This window comes from Balaenoptera musculus, chromosome 13, assembly GCF_009873245.2.
Source record: "Balaenoptera musculus isolate JJ_BM4_2016_0621 chromosome 13, mBalMus1.pri.v3, whole genome shotgun sequence".
Lineage (NCBI taxonomy): Eukaryota > Metazoa > Chordata > Mammalia > Artiodactyla > Balaenopteridae > Balaenoptera > Balaenoptera musculus.
The window spans coordinates 84,374,770-84,394,898 of record NC_045797.1 but is presented as its reverse complement, the minus strand read 5'-3'; the positions used below and the strand labels follow the sequence as shown (position 1 = coordinate 84,394,898).

At 45.8% G+C, this 20,129-nt stretch overlaps 1 protein-coding gene across 3 annotated transcripts in view; it reads right to left on the bottom strand.

Moving 5' to 3' along the window:
- MBOAT2 (membrane bound O-acyltransferase domain containing 2) overlaps window positions 1-19,340 on the bottom strand; it is a 110,629-nt gene extending 91,289 nt beyond the window's left edge. The window contains exon 1 of one of the 3 annotated variants that reach the window (XM_036872966.1): window positions 19,147-19,340. In XM_036872966.1, the coding sequence (XP_036728861.1) occupies window positions 19,147-19,220 (74 nt within the window). In that variant the 5' untranslated portion in view covers window positions 19,221-19,340. The remainder of the gene's footprint in view (window positions 1-19,146) is intronic. The other 2 variants (XM_036872969.1, XM_036872967.1) reach the window with 2 other exon arrangements.
- Between the last annotated feature and the right edge of the window lie 789 nt (window positions 19,341-20,129).

The window sequence follows — 20,129 nt, the reverse complement described above, 5'->3', positions numbered from 1 at the left end:
CCTTTAGAAGGCCTTGAGCAGAGAGCTACAGCAAGTGAGGGAGCGAGCCGGACAGACATCTGGGGAGCAGGAACGTCAGGGCAAAGGCCCCGGGTGGGAACGTGCTCACAGTATCCAAGCAATTGTGAGAAGGCCAGTGGAGACAAAGTGGAGGTGAAAAAAATGGTAGGAAATGAGGTTAGAGAGGTCGGCAGGGCCGAATCATGGCGGGACCTGGGGGTCCATTCCAAGTGAGAAGAGGATTTCCCCACAGCGGTCTGAGCAGGGCTAGGACATATGATTTGCACTAAATGCCTACCATCACTTCCTTTACAAGATTAAAGTTATGTGATAATTTTTTGTTTCTTCTTCACCTACAAGTAGAGAAATCAAGAGAGTGGAGTTTTCCCTGTTATTCTCAGGAACATGAAGCAGGGCTTCTAAAAGGAGGAAGGAAAAATGGGAGTGTCTGCTCTATTAACCATGACCCCCGCTGGCAGGGGCTCAGGACCTCGGAGCACGAGGCAGGCAGATGGCACCAGCAAGGTGTGCAGGCGGCAGACACCAGTCTCCAGCATCCCTAACAGTACCAGCCGACCCGCCAGTGGTGTGGTTCCTCTTCATGGTGAGTCTCTCTCTCTCAACACTAAACCAACTGAAATGGGAGCCAAGCCTGCAAGGAGAACTGGTGAGCAAATGCTCTGAATAGGTTGAGCATAAATCCTGCTGGCAGACTTCCAGATGATTCGGAGTCTTAAAATGAATGTAATGTCATTTCTCTAAAAATTAGAAATGTAATCATCATAAACTTGTATGCAATGTAAACATCTGACAAATGCCTGCAGAGGGAGGGCACCAGCAATGGAGAGAAGGAAGATCCGCTTAGTGGGGGAAATAACCTAGTAAACAGACACAGAAACAGAGCAGAAGATGCCCAGAGGCAAGGGATGAAAGGAGGCCACGCCTCTAAGGCATAATCTCAATCCTTTCAGCACTTGGTAAAGGCAGTGGGGAAAGCACAGCCACTGGACCAGAGCTGACACCACCCAAGCTGGGGAGTTCCGGTAACTTTCTGACTCATAAAACATTCAAGTACTGAAGAACAAGGCAATGTAACTTCTAAAGGGTGCAAGTATGAAGAAATAAAAAGTGAAAACAACTTAAAATATTAAAGGAGAAAATAAACTGTAATAAATTAAAAGCAAAAGCAAAAGTTCTAATAATTGTTTCAAAACCAGTGATTCTGCACATTGTTTCAGACTCAGGAAACTTCTTTTCCTAAGGAAATAAACAGATATGCACCAAACGAATATATAAAGAAATTTACTGCAATATCATGATAGCAAAAACTTGTACACAACAGGGGAATAATTAACTATTTAATTAATAGTTAACTAGTTAATAATTAATAATTAACTATATCCAAATGATGGAACATTATATTGGTTTTGAAAATCAATTGAATAAAATTGGAAGTGACTCACAAAGTGTTACGTAAAAACAAAAGGTTACAAAAATCTTACATTCAGTATGCAGGCAATTTTGTTTAAATATACACACACTAAAAAGAAAGGTAGCAAAAGGTGAAGAACAATGAGTGATTTTTAAATTTTCATCTTATACCTTTCTGTGTTTTATAAATTTTATACAATGAATATATATTACTTTTAAAATCAGATAGAAAACACACAAACTATATTCAGTTCCCTATTAGGATACAAAATACATTAGTGAAAACACACGAAATTGGAAATGCACAAATGTCAAACACATCTACATGTTATAAGAGAAGGATCAGCTCCCAATGAGCAAAAAAGAAAACAAAAAAAAAACCCCTAATTTTGCCAACTTTTCAAGTTATAGATGAACTAAAGTTTGGTTTCACCCTGTTATTCAGCCCAAATCCACGATTTTGCTTTGCTCTGGATCTTGGCTTGTAAAAGGACAAAAAGGCCTAATGCCTTTTTCCTGGTCCTTTCTATCTAGCATCCTTGAATTTCACACTTATCTCAATTTTATCACTTGAGATAGACTAATCTATCATTTCTTTTTTTTTTTTTAATTGAAGTACAGTTGACTTACAATATTACATTACTTTCAGGTATACAACATAGTGATTCAATATTCTTATAGATTATACGCCATTTAAAGTTATTATAAAATATTGGCTATATTCCCTATGCTGTACAATATATCCTTGTAGATTATTCATTTTATACATAGTAGTTTGTACCTCTTAATCCCCTATCCCTATCCTGCCCCTCCCCGCTTCCCTCTCCAGACTGGTAACCACTAGTCTGTTCTCTAGATCTGTAAATTTCTTTTTATTCATTCCTTTCATTTTTCAGATTCCACATATAGGTGATAACATACAGCATTTGTCTTTCTCTGTTAGACTTATTCCACCAAGCATAATACCCTCCAGGTCTATCCATATTGTTGCAAATGGCAAAATTTCATTCCTGTATACACACACAAACACACACATATATATCCTCTTCTTTATTCATTCATCTGTTGATGGACACTTAGGTTGCTTCCATATCGTCACTGCTGTAAATAATGCTGCTGTGAATGTTGGGGTGCACGTATCTTTTCGAATTAGTGTTTCTGTTTTCTTCAGATATATACCCAGGAGTGCAAGTGCTGAGTCATATGGTAGTTCTATTTTTAGTTTTTTGAGGAACCTCCATACTGTTCTCCACAGTGGCTGCACCAATTTACATTCCCACCAACAGTGTAGGAGGGTTCCCTTTTCTCCACATCCTCACCAACATTTGTTATTTGTGGTCTTTTTGATGATGGCCATTCTGACAGGTGTGAGGTGATAACACTGTGGTTTTGCCTTGCATTTCTCTGGTGATTAGTGATCCTGAGCATCTTTTCATGTAGCCGTTGGCCATCTGTATGTTGTCTTCGGAAAAATGTCTATTCAGGTCTTCTGCTCATTTTTTAATTGGGTTGTTTGGTTTTTTAATATTGAGCTATATGAGCTGTTTATATATTTTGGATACTAATCCCTTATTTGTCATATCACTTGCAAATATTTTCTCCCATTCAGTAGGTTATCTTTTTGTTTTGTCAATAGTTTCCTTTGCTGTGCAAAAGCTTTTAAGTTTAATTAGGTCCCATTTGTTTATTTTTGCGTTTGTTTACTTTGCCTTCAGAGACAGATCCAAAAAAAGATTATGACGATTTATGTCAAAGAGTGTTCTGCTTATGTTTTCTTCTAGGATTTTAATGCTTTCCAGTCTTACATTTAGGTCTTTAATCCTACTGTCATTTCTGATCAGCAAAATAACACCAGTAATATAAACAGTGCATGTCATTCATATCTATTGTTCATATATGAATATTAACTTTCAAATATATATATAGATAAGAATTCTACATTTAAATTGGTGTGAAATCACCTTGTGTGCCTATATATTAATATTCTATCAGTTAAAATATGAATATGTGCTTGTTATCGTGAGAGTAAAATGTTGTTATAACTGATGAGTATGAAACTATTAACAGGAAAGCAAATGAGTTAATGTGAGAGTTGAGAAAGGGTTCATTTATATGACAGCTTTAGGAAGAACATTATATTCACAGAGGAAAATTTTTATAAAATTTTTTATAAGTCAATAGGAGATTATAGTATTTTATAATTATATTATACTTATAAAATTGTTTAGTGGGCTTCCCTGGTGGTGCAGTGGTTGAGAATCTGCCTGCCAATGTAGGGGACACGGGTTCGAGCCCTGGTCTGGGAAGATCCCACATGCCACGGAGCAACTAAGCCCGTGTGCCACAGCTACTGAGCCTGCGCGTCTGGAGCCTGTGCTCCACAACAAGAGAGGCCGCGATAGTGAGAGGCCCGCGCACCGCGATGAAGAGTGGCCCCCGCTTGCCGCAACTAGAGAAAGCCCTCGCACAGAAACGAAGACCCAACACAGCCATAAATAAAATAAATAAATAAATAAATAAAATAAAAATAAACAGGAGCTGTTGTTTAAAAAAAAAAAAAAAAATTGTTTAGTGTACTAACATAAAACAAAATAATCTTTAAGAACCATATTCGATTTTTAGTTATTTAGTTTTAAATCATGAAAAAATGACCTTTTTTAATGAAAAAGCTCTATTTGGGAATTCTATATATCTTATGCAAATGAATTAAAAGCAGAATAATTAGCTCTGCCATCTCAATTTCACAAGGAGAAAGAATGCTAAAACTCACACACAATAATATCCATAATGAATCATACATATGTAATAAAAATATATAAGGAGTATGGAAAAAAAGGAAAGTGTTAAAGAGAATTGGGGTTCCCAAAACATGTTTTATTCTCACTAATTAAACCTGAGATCAATAGTCTTCATAAGAATGTTTTAAAGAGAAAAACAAATACCGTATGCTAACACATATATATGGAATCTAAGGGAAAAAAATGGTTCTGAAGAACCTAGGGGCAGTACAGGAATAAAGACAAAGACGCAGACGTAGAGAATGGACTTGAGGACATGGGGAGGGGGAAGGGTAAGCTGGGACGAAGTGAGAGAGTGACATGGACATCTATACACTACCAAATGTAAAATAGATAGCTAGTGGGAAGCAGCCGCATAGCACAGGGAGATCAGCTCGGTGCTTTGTGACCACCTAGAGGGGTGGGATAGGGAGGGTGGGAGGGAGACGCCAGAGGGAGGAGATACGGGGATATATGTATATGTATAGCTGATTCACTTTGTTATAAAGCAAACACCATTGTAAACACACCACTGTAAAGCAATTATATTATACTCCAATAAAGATGTTTTAAAAAAAAAGAATGTTTTAAGAAGAGAATTCCTATTGTTTTGAATCTACAAAGAAACAACTGTTTGCAGAAATGATTACAGGACACCATCAACCATTTTCAGGAGTTGAAGACAAAGAAATTTTTGAGATTTGTCTGGATAATATTCAGCTTTAACTCACTATTGATTTTAACACTCAGCCGTCAGACCTTTGACCAAAATCGTGATTTGAGGGACCCCTATTTCAAGGCAACCTTAGATAACACATTTCCAGCACTTCATCCACCTTCTTCAGTGATGCTCTTTTTCTCACGCCTGAACACAATAAACCATGAGTACCAGGAGTCCACTGAGCCTAAAGAAGTGGTATTCGGGGTACGCCTCGTGGTTTCTATCAGTGTCTCAAATATCACTGTCTCAAAGAACATGTCTATTACCAAATCAGCAATTTTATTTTTATTTTTAGTACATACTAGCAAATAATAGAGGCACTAAGCAATAAATCTTCAAACAAGTATGCAATGCTCTAAAGAGGGCAACCCTTGGAAACCAGACTTTCAGGTGCAGGGCTACCCACCCCAGAACAGCTAGAAACGTTCACTCATGAGCCTCTGCATTTCCAAAGTAGAAGATTTAGGGGGAGCAATACCTAATTTACTAAAGTGTACTTGTTCATAAGCCAACCATGTGAAGACAGACGGAATGTCCCCAACAATCCAAAAGGTGACCATGAAGAAGTGGGCTTATTCAGACCACTTCCGGATTGTTCCAGAAAGTCTGTAAGCACCAAGATGACAAACCTTCTAACCATGACAGCTACCCAGAAATGGCCTTGGCTGCCCTAGCGAAGGGAGCAAGCTCTCCAGCACAGATGTGTTCACACAGAAGCCAGAAGGCCATTCACCAGAGACTCCCATGAGGATTTCGTTTCACACAAGCAGTTCACACCAAAGGTGCGATGACCATGATCGCTGACATTTACAGAGTGCTTCCTACCCACGAGGCTCAGCAATGCAGATAAAGCAAGGTTCAAGCCACTCACACAGAACCACAGCTCAAATCTAAGCTGATTCCTGAACCCACGGTCTTAACTGCTAGACTCTTAACACACGAAACCTGTTTGCTTTTTAATCAGCTGCATCAGACCCCGCCCATCTCCCCTCTAGTCTCTGCAGCTCGAGGCCTCACAAAAAGCCTAGCCATCAATCAATACTTATTCAAGGGGCGAGCCTGCCCTGCTTTCCGCTTTCCTTGCTTCCTTAACTACAAGTCGCACTTCTGCTCTGGGATGCCAGGAAAATTTATCCTTCAAGATTCTGGCTCAGACGTTACCTTGCCCTGACCAATCCAAGCCCGAGTTACGGCTGTTTTTCCCTAGATGATGCCAGCGTGGTGGAGCCTGCCCTGCCCTCCCACAGACGAGCCACATTTACCAGCCCTCACCCCACCCACATCCTTGCTGTGACCTGTGGCCATGGGACAGAGCTCTGGCAAAAGGAAGGACGGTCAAAGTAACGCGCATGTGCCACTTCTGGCCCACACCTGCAGCCACAGGGGTTCTTTCCCCCCTTGTCTGCTGGAGGACTGAACCCCCTAAGTTCTCAAGGTCTGGCTGCCAGACCAGCAGCAGTAACGTCACCTGGGAACCTGTCACACTTGGCAAACTCGGACTTAACTGAATCAGAAACTCTGGTCATAGGGCCCAGCAACCTGTGTTTTAACCAGTGTCACAGGGGATGCTCATGCAACCTCACGCTTAAGGGCCACTGCCCTCAACAAACCAGCCTCAACTGCAATCAGGCGATAAGGCCCCAGGTAGCAGAACAGTGTGTTGGAAGGAACACTGGTCTCTGTAGGACCAGGTGAAGTGGAACTATCCACCAATCTGGACCATTTACATCAAAACTTACGTGAGAACACAAGTAGTCTATTACCTTTAAAGGCCCTGACTTATTGGTGGGGCTCCCTGCAGCAGCTTTATCCAAGCTACGTCCAGCATCTCTCTTCTGACACACCTTTGCATGCTGTGCAGATGCGTCAGTCTTTCTCTTCCGTCTAGACTAGAAGCTCAGGAGCCAGACCAGCTCTCTCTCATCTCTGCATCTCTCCAGGGCCTAGAAAACCCCCGGCCTATACCAGGTGCTCGATGAACAACAATACCTACTTACCCTTTTCCATCTTTACTGCCAACATGGTAATTCGTAATATCTAAAATGATACCAATAAGCCAGCAACTTCCTTTTACAAAAATGTTCTGAAAGTAACAACACTCACCATAGACTAAAACTTTCCAACTCTACGATTCTCAGAATGATGCCAATTTGTCAAAGGTCTGTCTTCGGCACTGCTACTACCTCGTTTCCTGGGGTCCCAGTGTGAGAGAAGGCTCTTAATTCTGATCCAGTCCATCCTCCCCGATATATAACTTATACTAATACACATTTGCTTTTCCCTTGCTGTACCTTGCCCTGCTGCTCACTGTTTACTGTCCAACGTAAAGATAGCTTATCTCCTTGCTACCCACGGTACTAGCCTAGCCAGGGCGCTGGTCTGTACTGATATTCTCCTTCATTTTACAAGAGCTGAAAGGTGCATTTACCAAATCTGGAGTTAGGGACAAAATGGGCAAAAGCAATTTAATATTTTCATTATTTTCCAGAGGTTCCTGCTTTCAATAAAATCAATACAAAAAGGAAGACAATCCAAGACCAGCCTTCTGGCACTATTCTAATCTATTTTGTCTTTGCTGAAATGGTCCCAACATCCTTCTGTGTTTAATATTCCGAGCAGGATTTTTTTTCTAAATCGACTCACATGTTTCCTACCAAATGCCACATTCCTAACAAAGTTACTGCATCAATCATTTCATGGTCCTATGTGCTAAAACTGAGCCTGTGCCAAAAACCTACTTGGAACAGCATAGTTATTTCCCCATTAATTTATATTCCCTATACCTTAAAAAAGAACTCGAACTCTTTAGAAATGAATCCTTCCAATCCATATGGAAAAGTGTAACAAATACCCAACAATACCGACAATACCCAAAAATTCTGTTCTTTGATTTTGACTAGTTTATCAGAATTTCCATTCAAATCTAACGGAAGGCTGAAGCTCAATGTTGTGATGCCAAATATACCGAGATTTTCCTTTACTATGTGGCTTTTAAAATATTTTCCAAGAACAAAAGGAGAAGACGTAACTAGTCTCATACTACATGAAAGCTACAGGGACCACATAGAAGGATGATAATCTTAGACTGAGGACACTTAGCCATCCCCAAAGATACTAAATGCCAGCCAAAGGGTACTTCTACCTTGTCCTCTCGGCTCTACGCAGACACCAAAAATCTTCGTGACTCCTATCCTTGGTAAGCAGCTAACATGAACAGCTGTGCCAGTCCCAGTATTAGAAAAGGCACCCTAACACTTGCAGTGAAACGCACTGTAGATTAAACTTGAACTCCAAAGCCTGAACAGTTATCACGAGATAAAATATGCTGGCCAAAATTCAACGTACACTTTAAAAACCTGAAAAACTGGTAGGGGCTTATTGGGCAATCAAGACCTTTCCATGAGACTTTATTCTCTACTAGCTAGACATTTTTTTTTTAACATCACACCCATAATATAGCCTTGACCACTTAGGCCAGTTAATAATTGAAATACTGGATCTGCAAAAAGAACAAAATGATAGCGGTGTGAAAGTCCAACCTTCCCACTTTAATGGGATATTAACTTTCAAGATTATTTCTAAGGTGTGACCCTCTCCAAATGACTAGAACTAGTCAGACAAAATTTAACCTGAAATCCTGCTGGCCAGTTTAAGGACGAAATTACTAAGTGATGAAATACGAGAATTACATCTTCAACAATCCCATGACATGGTTCCCAAGGCTTCTGCAGCCCTGACTGCCCTGCTGTGGTTGTAATCGGGCCTGTCAAGGTTCCTCCGACATCTCAGAAGAGCACAGCGCTGCTCAGATTGGAATGACCGCCACCAACTGTAACAGAGACTGCTACCTACTTCCTGACGGCCAATGAGCTAAATCTGGCCTAGCTATGTTGTTTGGGCTCAAAAAACAGAAAACTTAAGAAAACCTGAGCCAAAGTTTTAAAAATCACAAATTTTCACCAAAAAATCCAGAATTCCAGCTTCCCTTGAAAAATCAGCTTTGGTAACCATCAGCAAATGTGAGGGGGGGGCTTTCCTTTTAGCCTGGGCATGGGATTTCCATATGGTCATGCTGTCCATATCTCAAAAAATGGCTGCATCTACATTCATATCCATTCATGTTCCTTGCGCGGCAACCTCTAGACATGTGAATTTGGAATTTACGTTGGCATTAACTACTTCACCTAAGCCATGACCTCATCGGGTAACAACACCTTACAGTAAGCAGAAACTCCCATGGTTTATTCATAAAATTTAATCCTGGTCTCAGGCAAGTCTCCTCCTATACAGTTAACTTCGAGAACTTCACTGCAAGTCTTTACATTTATCTTTGAAATTTGATGTTGTTAAATTAGATACATTGAACTCAATCACTATTTATTGTGCACCCAGAGGACGAGCGGTTTTGAAACTAGTGGTTTTGCAAAAGGCAGAGCCTCGGGCTTACCTGGTGGCGCAGTGGTTGAGAGTCCGCCTGCCAATGCAGGGGACACGGGTTCGAGCCCTGGTCTGGGAAGATCCCACATGCCGCGGAGCAACTAGGCCCGTGAGCCACAATTACTGAGCCTGCGCGTCTGGAGCCTGTGCTCCGCAACAAGAGAGGCCGCGACAGTGAGAGGCCCGCGCACCGCGATGAAGAGTGGCCCCCGCTCGCCGCAACTGGAGAAAGCCCTCGCGCAGAGACGAAGACCCAACACAGCCAAATAAATAAATAAAAATTACATTAAAAAAAAAAAGGCAGAGCCTCTCTCTCTAGTTTTAACAAGGTATCACCTGAATGTCTTTCATATGCTTAGTTTTACCTATAATCTACCTTCAAAAAGAAACTGAAAGCATTCAGAATTTTTTGTTTGTATAAGCTGGGAGCTATTTATTTTAAAATAACATGTAACTGAGTAACTTAAATATGTCTAAAAGTATATATTATCTACAACTCTGACCTTCTACAGATATCTAGTTTGGCACAGAAAACCTCTAAAAACTAAAAAAGTTTCTATGGGACTATGGATTATAACAGAAAGTATGTGGCATCTCTGTCCGATGCCGAGACAGGAGCAAGGCAAGCTGGTCAGAGGCCCACACGTTCACGGAAGAGGGAGGTCCATCTAGTTGGCAACTGGGCTGGCCCCTGGCTTCCTCACTCCACAGGGACACAGGCCGCCCAGGGAGGATCCCTTGATGACACCTGCTGCCGGCCAAAAGCCAGGCTTCCCCGGACTGTCCGGCTGGGGGACAAGGGGGTGGAGGGGTAATATCCGCAAAGAGCCCTCTTGCAGGGCCCCCCCAACCACAGGGCTGTAAGGACAGCCCTTTGTTCTTTCTGGAGAAAGACAGTTCTGCACTCTGAAGGCTTCTTTTTTTTCTGAATAGCTTGATAACAATGCTGATAGAGCTTCTCTTTCCAGTCACCCCTTATCACCCAACGGTGTAATGACAGTGTAATCGTTAGCTGGGGATACTGGTACCTCTCACAGTTATCTCCATTTTCCTTTGAATCATCAGTCACATTCGTCCAAAATTCTTCAATGCTTTGCACATCTCCTTTTAAGTAACCCTCCTGAGGAAAATAAAAGTCAGCCAGAAAGGTTTACACAGCTTCCTTCTAACCCACGGAGATGTACTGTGCAGCCCTTTACGTAAACACTCAGAGCAGAGGCACCCCGTAACTCTCGCGGCTGGCAGCTAGGAGGAAGCACGGCAGTGCCCACACAGAGGGACCGAGTCACAGTGACCTGACCCCGATCTGCGGAGCTCGGCCAGCTGGGGAGCCAAAGGAGCGCCAGAGACAAGGCAGCACCCCATCCAGGGAGGGGACGCCACTGCTGTCCTGACCCCGCGACCAGCCTTCCAGCCGGGGAGGGTGTGGGTGCCAATGAAAGACGCTGGAAAAGTGAAGTGTCCCCGGGAAAAGGATCCCCGAGAGCCCCTGGCGCAGGGCTGCTCAGAAGCTGGGCACGGGTACCACCCCGGCCGGGAGCCTCCGCCTGGCCGCCCGGCCAACCCCTCTGGTAGCTGCTGCCTTGAAAAGTGTGAGAACCACTGCATTAAACCGCAGCCACCTTCTCCTCTGTATCCCGCACGGCCAGCACTCTGTCCGGCACACGCCGGACACTCCAGTGCCTGCAAGGTGCATCACGGCAAACGGGCACTGCAAAGCCTGATGCACCCGAGGCACGTACACTCCGTGTCCTCCACAAGCCCGGGAAAAGCAGCCCGGCAGCTGCAACACCCAGCATGGACTGAGCTCTGTGCGCTGGGCCCTCTGCCGGCAGGACCCCTGATGCCAGCCTCAGCCCTGTGGGAGGGGCCCTCACCCGCCCCGGGATGCAGACCAGGGACCTGCCGCTTAGGAAAGCGCAGTGAGTGCCTGGAGCGCCCCGCCAATCAGTGATGAGCGGAACTTTAGCGGGTCTGTGCTCCTCACCACGCGAGCCGCTCACTCCGGATGCCCTCGTGCCCGCGGCGGTCCTGAGCGCGAGAGAGGCAAACCTGAGGGACAGGCCCTGTGCCTGAGGAACTTACACCCTGGCAGGGAGGCGCGCGAAGTAAGCAAAAAAAAATGACGTGCTGCAGGTGCCGTCAGAGCAGGGAAAGCCGAGGCAACTCCCCCGAGGCCCCGACTGACAAGGACAAGGGCGGCCAGATACGCCAACCAGCGGGGGTTCTCGGACCACCACTTGCGAGAGCGAGGAGGGTACACACCCTTGACAGGCAGCTGTGGAAAGGGGCAAAGACCCCCAACATGTGCCCCTTACCCCACTCCTGAAAGAGCCAGATCGAGGCGATGCTGGGCTTTTGCTTGGAAGGCACGGGAGAGGCTGGGGGAGCCCAGAGCGAAGGACAGAGGTTGAGCAGGACGACTACCTGTCTGCCTTCTCTTCAGCTTCTTCTGCGGCGCCAGCCTCACTGCAGAACCGCTGCCGAGGTTCGAGAAACAGCTCCCGGAAGGGGCTCCGCCGGGGATGCCCACAGCCTCAGGCAGCAGCATGTACTTACCTACCGCCTGTGCCCGCGTTAGACGCGCACAGTGGCCCCATGGGCAGTGACGCGCGACTGGAAAGGATGGGGCAGATCTGTAAAAGCTTCACCCAGGAGGCATAAGCTTTAGCGGAGTATCGCAAAATATGGGTTTGCCGACCCAAAGGAGTGTGGAGGGGAATCCAGGCAGAGGAAATAGTTTGATCAAAGGCATGGAGTTAAAAGATAAGAAAACGTATTGGGGGAACTTAACTGGTTCTGCAGGACCTTCGGGCAGCAGACCAGGACTGCACTTCCAGCCCGGCCACTGCCACGTGCATGGGGGCTTCTGGCAATTTCCTGCTCCTCTGGGGAGAGAGTGTGGGTGTGTGAGGGGTGGCCAAAGTAGGGGCAGGGCCCGAATAACAGAAAAGGAGCTGGCAGCCATATTCGGGAGGTTCTAGGCCTCTCCTGTGGGCCAGGGGTTCCCAGAGGTAAGCAGGCCTGAGAATGGGTGGGGCAGGGCCTCTCACAGGGCAGGCCTCTCAGCCCAGAAGGACCCCAAAGTTAGACTTCTGACATTTTCTACACATGAGGCTACACATGCAGTCACTACAGATACAATGACAGGACTGGAAAGGGACAAGGACATCATTTAACTGAAAACTGGGGGCCACACTGCCTAGTGTGCACTTATGAATTTTATTCTTCCCGTATATTGTGACTATATTGTCAATAGCACAATTACACTGCATGAACTTTTGGGGATTACAAGTTAATCGGTTAAATGCAAACATTTTAAAAATGTGTCACACTTTGATAACCTTTTAGTAATATGGAGAACCTTAAAAAAATGTGGCCAGGTAGCTCTCTACCTCTGATGGTAGGAGAAGGTGGGTAAGAATGAGCCTGCTTAAAAATGTAGGTTCCCTGGCCCTCACTGGGTAGCTCTGGGTAGAGCCTGGGAATATATAACAACAATCCCACATGATTTTTGATACAAGTGGTCTCGCAGCCACACTTGAAAGAGCACTGCAAAGGGCAGCAGGGAAGCTGGGAAGAGGTTTACGCAAGAAGTAACTAATCAGTATTACACAGTTTGCCGCTGGATGTGGCTATTAGCGTGGCAGGCAGAAGTCTGATTACAATGGTTGTGAGAGTGAGCAGAGGTTAGCAAGATTCAACTGTTCTTTCAAAACGTGCGACTCCGAAGAAAGAGACAGAATGAGGATGTGCCTTAAGGGCCTGACAAAGGGTTTTTTATTTGTATTCATCATGTAGAGAGATGAGTAACACTCATGTAAAGGACATACCAGTAATCACAATGTCCTGCACAGGATTTCCACGCCTCCAGACCCACTCTCTGTGTCCCCAAAGTATCAACTTGCCCTCTGAAGGAGGCACCAGCAGGAAAGAGAGGATGGGAGGGAGTGGGGTATTCATCTCCCCTCACCCCCTCCCTCAAGCCCACCGCAGGCTGGATGGGTCCCTCACTGGGGGCCACAGCTGCTCCTGGCAGGAGCCCCTACAGCTCCCCTCGTGGGGTTCTGATCCCCTTAGGGCTCTGCCCTTCCTTCCTCTGGCCCCTCCAGGCCTAGAGGAGCTGGTCCTGGGACACCATCCTATTCCTTGCTGATTTCCCTAAACCTGCCCATATCTTAGTAAATGGTTCTTAAAGTCTCCTTGGTTACCTAGTTCAATCTGTCTCCTACCAGAACCCTGCCGGATACATACAACATTAAGCAGAATATAAATGCCAGAACAGTGCCAAATCCAAAATGCTACTGTGGTTCAAATACAACAGCAGTCACATCAGATGGGATTCAGGAAAAGATTCATCTGCAAGGTGCACTGGATGCGGGCTTGGAAGAACAGTGAGGGTTCTGATAAGCAAAGGAGGGGGGCACATCATTGCCGCCTATTCAGATCTCCTGAATCCGAATTCTATCTTTCCACACATCGGCTATCCCTCCCCTTTTCCAAACCCTACACATTTACCAAAGCAGGACCCATGTCATTCGTAAAATCATTAAAAGATCACTCTGCTGGGGGCCCTGTTTACAGCTTGTTTTATTTTAAAGAAGTCTTGCCAAGTTCTATCATCGTAGACTCCCACCTGTTAAATAGACTGCAGGCAAAGCTGTGTGTGAGCTGTTTTGATTATTTCCCTGGAAAGTCAGCCCTGATGGGCCACAGTAAACAGAGACTAGGGTTATTTGTACCTATCCAGGCAGTAATAACACAGGAAGCATTTTTAAAGCAGGGGACAAAGAACTCTTGAACAGTGAGGAAGCAGAAAAACCACTTTTGACTCCAAATTCAAAATGAGATTTTAATCCTAGTTTAATCACTGTGTGGGGAATAGGACTGAACCTGAGCCTGATATTTCCCTTCCTAAAAAGGAAGTCCTAGAGATTTAAAATGGAATATATGTGAACAGATGTTAACTTCCCAAAAGAAAAATAGAAGACAAATTCCAAATATTTCATAATTTGTAAAGAAGGAAGGAACGTGCAGCAGATGTATACTAGGAGCCAGGTACTTTACATAGATTATGTATTTTAATCTCCACAATAATCTACAAATAGCTACTATTTATTATCTTTATTTTATAGGTGAGGAAACTGGGCCTTAAAGAAATATACAGTGATTTGCCAACAAGCACAAGGCTGGCAGAATCTGGTTCCAAGCCAGTCATGACCACGGCATGACTACTTCCTACCGATGAAGGGAAACAGACACAGGGAAACCGACACGGACTACAGTTTAGGGCACGCGGTCCTTTGCCTCACTGCCTCAGATTAACCACAGAGGCGGTTTCAACTTCAAAATTTATTAGTCCATTTTCCTCCCCTGAGTTCATATTTATACTCCCTCCAACTCAGTCCAAAAAGAATCTGAGGCAGCTTGAGGAAACAAACACAGAATCATGGGATTTTAAAACTAAGTGCAACACACATTTTACACAGGGGGAAACTCATTTATGTAAAGTGACATTTCTAAAATTAGGTAACTGACAGGGCCCAAAATACAGATTCAAGATTCTCAGGCCCATATGCCTTCCTGATGAAAAGGGATCTTCCACAGCAGATTGCCTCAGCATGGCAAGGCTCTCAGGATGAAGGCTGAGGCTCATCACGGGCGTAAAAGTAGACAGGAGCGACAAATGAGTTAAATATTTATGTCCAAAACCTAAAGCATTCAAATGGCAACTTTAAAATAAAATAGACCTTTGATTTGCTTGTTTTGTTGCCATTCACCTTCTTCTCCTAAAAGTCAGCATCTTCAAAAGGCTCAAAACTGAGAACGTCATTTATTTCTTCATCTATAAAATGGGGTTCATCACAGCACAGAATCGTCAGAGGATTAAGGCAGTTAATGTTCTAAACTATTCTTTTCCCTAATATACTATTCCACTTCATTGGTTGTTTACCTGGCATGGGGCGGGGGAGAATATACAGCAACCCGTCAATCAACGAAATGACCAAAAAGAAGGAAACGAGGATTCTCCCCCTGTACACACACGGCTTTCCCCACTCCAGCCGTCACCACCAGCACTTGAGTGTTGGGAAAGCCCTTCCTCTCCACCCCGTCCTCCAAAAACACACTGGCAACCTGCATCTAAAACATGGATCTGACAAAATGATTTGCCACGTGCTCAGAATAGAAATTGAAATGGACCTTTGACTCAAATGCTTAATACCATACGTACATACGTACCTGAAGCTAACACACTTCAGGACGTGAATTTTATCTGACTTCATAAGGTGTTGTGAGGACGCAGGAAAATAATATAACGCATGTGGAAGAGATTTGAAAACTGTAAGATGTTACCCGTGATCATTATTACCCGACTTGGCAGGATTGGTTACAACAGCTGGTCCTTCTTCCTCCCTCCCCCAAACCTTTCCGAGTATCTCGAGCCTCCCTCTTGCCCCCTCTCCCAGCCCCAGAAAGTTCAGCACGTCATCTCTAAAACAAGGACCCTGTCCCCAAACGGGACTGATCGATGAGGTCAGTCTCATCCCTCACTGGCTGTCGGCCAAGTATGCCATCCTGGACATCACGTCACCAGGGAACCTTACTCCAATTTCATAGTAATTACAGCATCAAGGGAAATAAGGAAAGAAAAATGGTTTAAACGGAAAGGAAAGGAAGGGTGAAGAGAGGGAGGAAGAAGAGGGCTAGAGAGCCCCTCAGTCTGATAACTCAGAAGTGAGGTTAAGTCAAATGCAATAGAACATATATATTCAGGTTAAAAAATAAAAACAAAAAAACCTCTTAAAAATAATAGGTTGATCTGGACACAATTATTCTCCCTTGTTTGGTATTCATGTTGGAGTTTTTAAAAAAGTCACCACATGGCCAACTAATAAAGAATACGATTCTGTTCAATGACACCTGATGTCTTCTCGATAGCACGTTTGGCCCTTGTCTCTCCCTCAGTCCAAATCCCCCCAGATATTCCTTTAATGATAACTAACCGCTCTAGAAATAAAGTCGCCTGGAATGCAAGGCCTAGAAGGCGAAACATCAGATGCTAAACACTTCCCATCTTAAAGCATCATCGAACCTCACTAAATACCAGATTTTATATTTTTATTTAAATGTAAGACCTACTGAACAAATACTACGGTTACCTCAAGGTCACTCCAGATTTCTCAGAAAAGATGAAAGAATCCAGGAGCCTAAGGCAGGCAAGATCTTTTGTCCCTGTTCCTTGCCTGGTCTTTACTGCAACATATTTCTTCCTTTCTCTCCTACCTGACCCTGCAACCTGCATTCTTCTATTCCATACATACCAGTACTTTCTATCATTTCATGAATTCCGCACTCACTCTAGTAAAAAAGTTTAACTATTTTCTGGCTCTAAGGTCCTTCTCTTCCTCTGACATCAAATAACTGCTTTTATAATTTCCTAAATTTTCAAAACACTGTCAATTAGCGCATACCAAGTTAACACACTAACAAGTTATATTTTTACACTTTTCATTTCCTGATTTGTCTTTTTCCTGTTGAATCACACTATTTGATTACAACTAATTCTTAGGCTTTCTCTCAACTGGGACCCAGTTATTTACATGTTACCAAAATTCATTTCTATTTTGCTCAACTTCAAAATAATGGCTCAGTGACTACTTATTTTTTTTTTTTTTCAGTCAGTGACTACTTATTCATCCAATTTTACTAAATGAGTTTTCAGTTATTCCAAGTGCTTTATCAGCAAAAAAGTCAATTCTTTGGTGCTTCAGAGAAACAGTTTATTATTATCATAAAAAGTTAAGGCTTGTGTGGTATTAATCCAATAGTCTTAAGACTTGCTAAGAGAAAACAACCCAAAATACAAGTGGCTATGCAAATTCAGAATGGTCTCAAGAGAACAAAGGTGTCCAAGGTACCAAATCAAAACCTGTAGATAATAAAGGAGGAAAGTCAAAATTTTAAGTCCTGTCCCCTTCCCTTGATTCTCCTGCTTACGTCAGCACTAAAAAGAACTTGCTCTGGATTGCTGAGATTTTTAAATGAGGTTATTATATTAAATCACTTTTAAAGGCACAGGCATTATATAAATTAGAAGGCACGAGCACAGTAGAGAAAATATTTCATCGTGATAGGGAGAGAGAAAATGAAACAGAGAGAAAGAGGGAGAAAGAGAGCATAATCTTGTTCCCTAAAATAAGTGAAAAGCTATAGGCCTATCTCTCTTGCTCTCATTGGCAAAACAATTTTTAAACAGATACCTACCCTGCATTTGCTGATACCCTGGCAGCAACCTACTTAAGTCAAGGAGGGTTGTAATACACTAAAAGGCCATACACTGTGCTTCACTTCAGAAAAGTGAGAATTCTCCACAGGGCTGAGAAGACGAAAAACCATAAGTTCTGATCAGTTTATTAATAAACAGAGAAGACTACTTTCTTATAGTATGCGATTAATTTCACTAGTGGCACTTTAATCTGTTAACAAGATTCACATTATAACTGTAGTTCAAGATGTATGGGGGATAGGTATTTACTAAGAACCAACAGCTATTACTGAGCTATAAGTAAGGAATTCAGATCTGAACAGAGGTAGAATTTTTTTATACTCATTGAACATACTTTATTTTACTTTTTAAAACACTGAAGCACAAAGCACTTAGTGTCATAACGTTAGACACAGGGTCGTTTCCCGTTTTGCTGCTATGAAACGGAGTCTGGACACAGAGGAATCCAGTATTATAAATGAAATCCCTGATGACATCAATGACAGCAACACATTCGGGAGGACAGTGAACCCGGATCCCTTGGAAAGTGCAAAACACTTCTAGATCAAGTCCACTTGAAATAATTTTAAGCAAAATTTTCAGTGCACTACCTCTAGCCTGGGGCTAAAGCAATTATCTCTGCCCCACCAACTACCCTAAATGTCACTCTGACAAATACTCCCAAACTTTCTTTCTGAATAAAAATGGCGCGGCTTTCCCACACAATCCTGTTTATATCTCAGTAACCCTTAGGCCCTTCATGCAAACTCAAAGTGAGGACTTAAATGTCACTCTTCCCTATACTGTGTCAAATGCTTTTTTGGGGGGGGCGGGGGCGGAGGTGTTTCCATCTACAAGGTTGCCACTTTCTCCGCTAGACACCCTGGGATCATTAACTCACTTTGCCTTTTCTTCCTAACCCCTGCCTGCCTTGCCCCAAACTGTTGCCTCTCTCTCTTGAATACGCCGCACTTCCACGCAAACTGTCCCAAAGAGCCGGTCGCCGACCCCTGAGCTGGCCTCCTCCACGCCACACACGTCGTGTCCAGCGCACCCTCCACCTAGGCACGTCCATCCTTTCCCCGTGGAGTATCGGGTGCCACGCGCGCAGGGCACAGACAACCCCGGCTCCCCCAAAGCACAGCCTTTCACGCACCACTGTCTACAACACCCGTGCCCACACGCCCTGGAACCGGCTTCGGGACTCCCGATCGCCGACTACGCGGTGCACGCACGCCCCGGGTCGGGCGCTGCTGTGGCAGGGAGCAGGGCCAAGCATGCACGCGCGCACGTTCGGTGGCCCGGAGCCCCCCCGGGCTGCCCGGGCGGGGTGGGGGCTGGGTGGGCAGCTGGGTGGGGGGGGGGCAGCGGGCGCCAGGCGGACAATAACAAGCGGGTCGCCTCCTCCTTCGCCCCCGCCCCAGCCCGCGCCCCGGTCCCGGGTCCCGCGCGGATGGCACACGGCCGCGGAGGGGGCGGCGAGGGCGCGGGTGCCAGCGGGCCGCCTCGGGTACCTGGTCGATGGCAGCTGCACGGCGTTGCTGAGGGGCTGCAGCAGGGTGGAGCCCGTGGTGCTGGTGGTGGCCATGGCCTGCCTGGCGCTCCGGCCGCCCGCGCCGCTCGCCCGCGACTGAGCCGGGCGACGCCGAGAGACGGGGAAGCGACCGGCGCGCCTGCCCCCTGGCCGCCCGCGGTCGGAGCGCGCGGGGCGGGGCCGGGGAGGGGCCGGGGGCGTGACCCGCTCGGCCCTCCTTCCGCGCCCCCGCGCCCCCGCCGCGCCCCCGCGTCCCCGCGTCCCCGCCCGCGCCCCACAGATTGCCCGCGCCCGCCCCGCCCCCTGACTTCCAGCAGCTTCCAGCCGCCCCCTCCCCACCACGCGCGCCTCGCGCCAGACAGCCCGCGGCCCAATCGCGGAGCGGCGCCCCGACGCCCGCAGGCCAATCAGAGGGCGCCGGCCGCGCTCCGCCCCATCCCAGGCCCGGCCCGGGGACGAGGGGCTGTCTGGTCACAGTGGGCGGGCGGCTCGCGGGGATCGCTCCTCCGGTGCCAGCGGGGAGCTCTCCGCCTCCTCATCCCATTATTCCTCGTCCGTGCCCGAGGTCGGCGGCCAGCCCACCCCTCTCTAGGAGGAACGGTGGACGACAAAGGGGAACGGGTTGGCTGCCAGACGAACGGGCGACGTGCGGGGCGCCGTCGAGCCAGCGCTGGGGGAAGTTGGGAACAAAGCCTGGGGGCCGGGAGGAGGAGGGCAACAAACCAAAAAGTGACCTAGATAAGAAGTCCCTTTGTCTTCAGGATTGCTGTGGAAAAGCGCAAACTTGAGTCCCAGTGCCGGTTGTGTGTGCCTTTCGGTCACCCTGAAGCCCACCTGGCCTGGCGGGCTGCGACCGGTCAGTTCGACGCCGCGATGGCGCCCCGCCCCAGGGAGGGAGGCACTTCTCACCTGTGCCTGCGGTGTGTGTGTGTGGGTGTGTGGGTGTGTGTGTGGGTGTGTGGG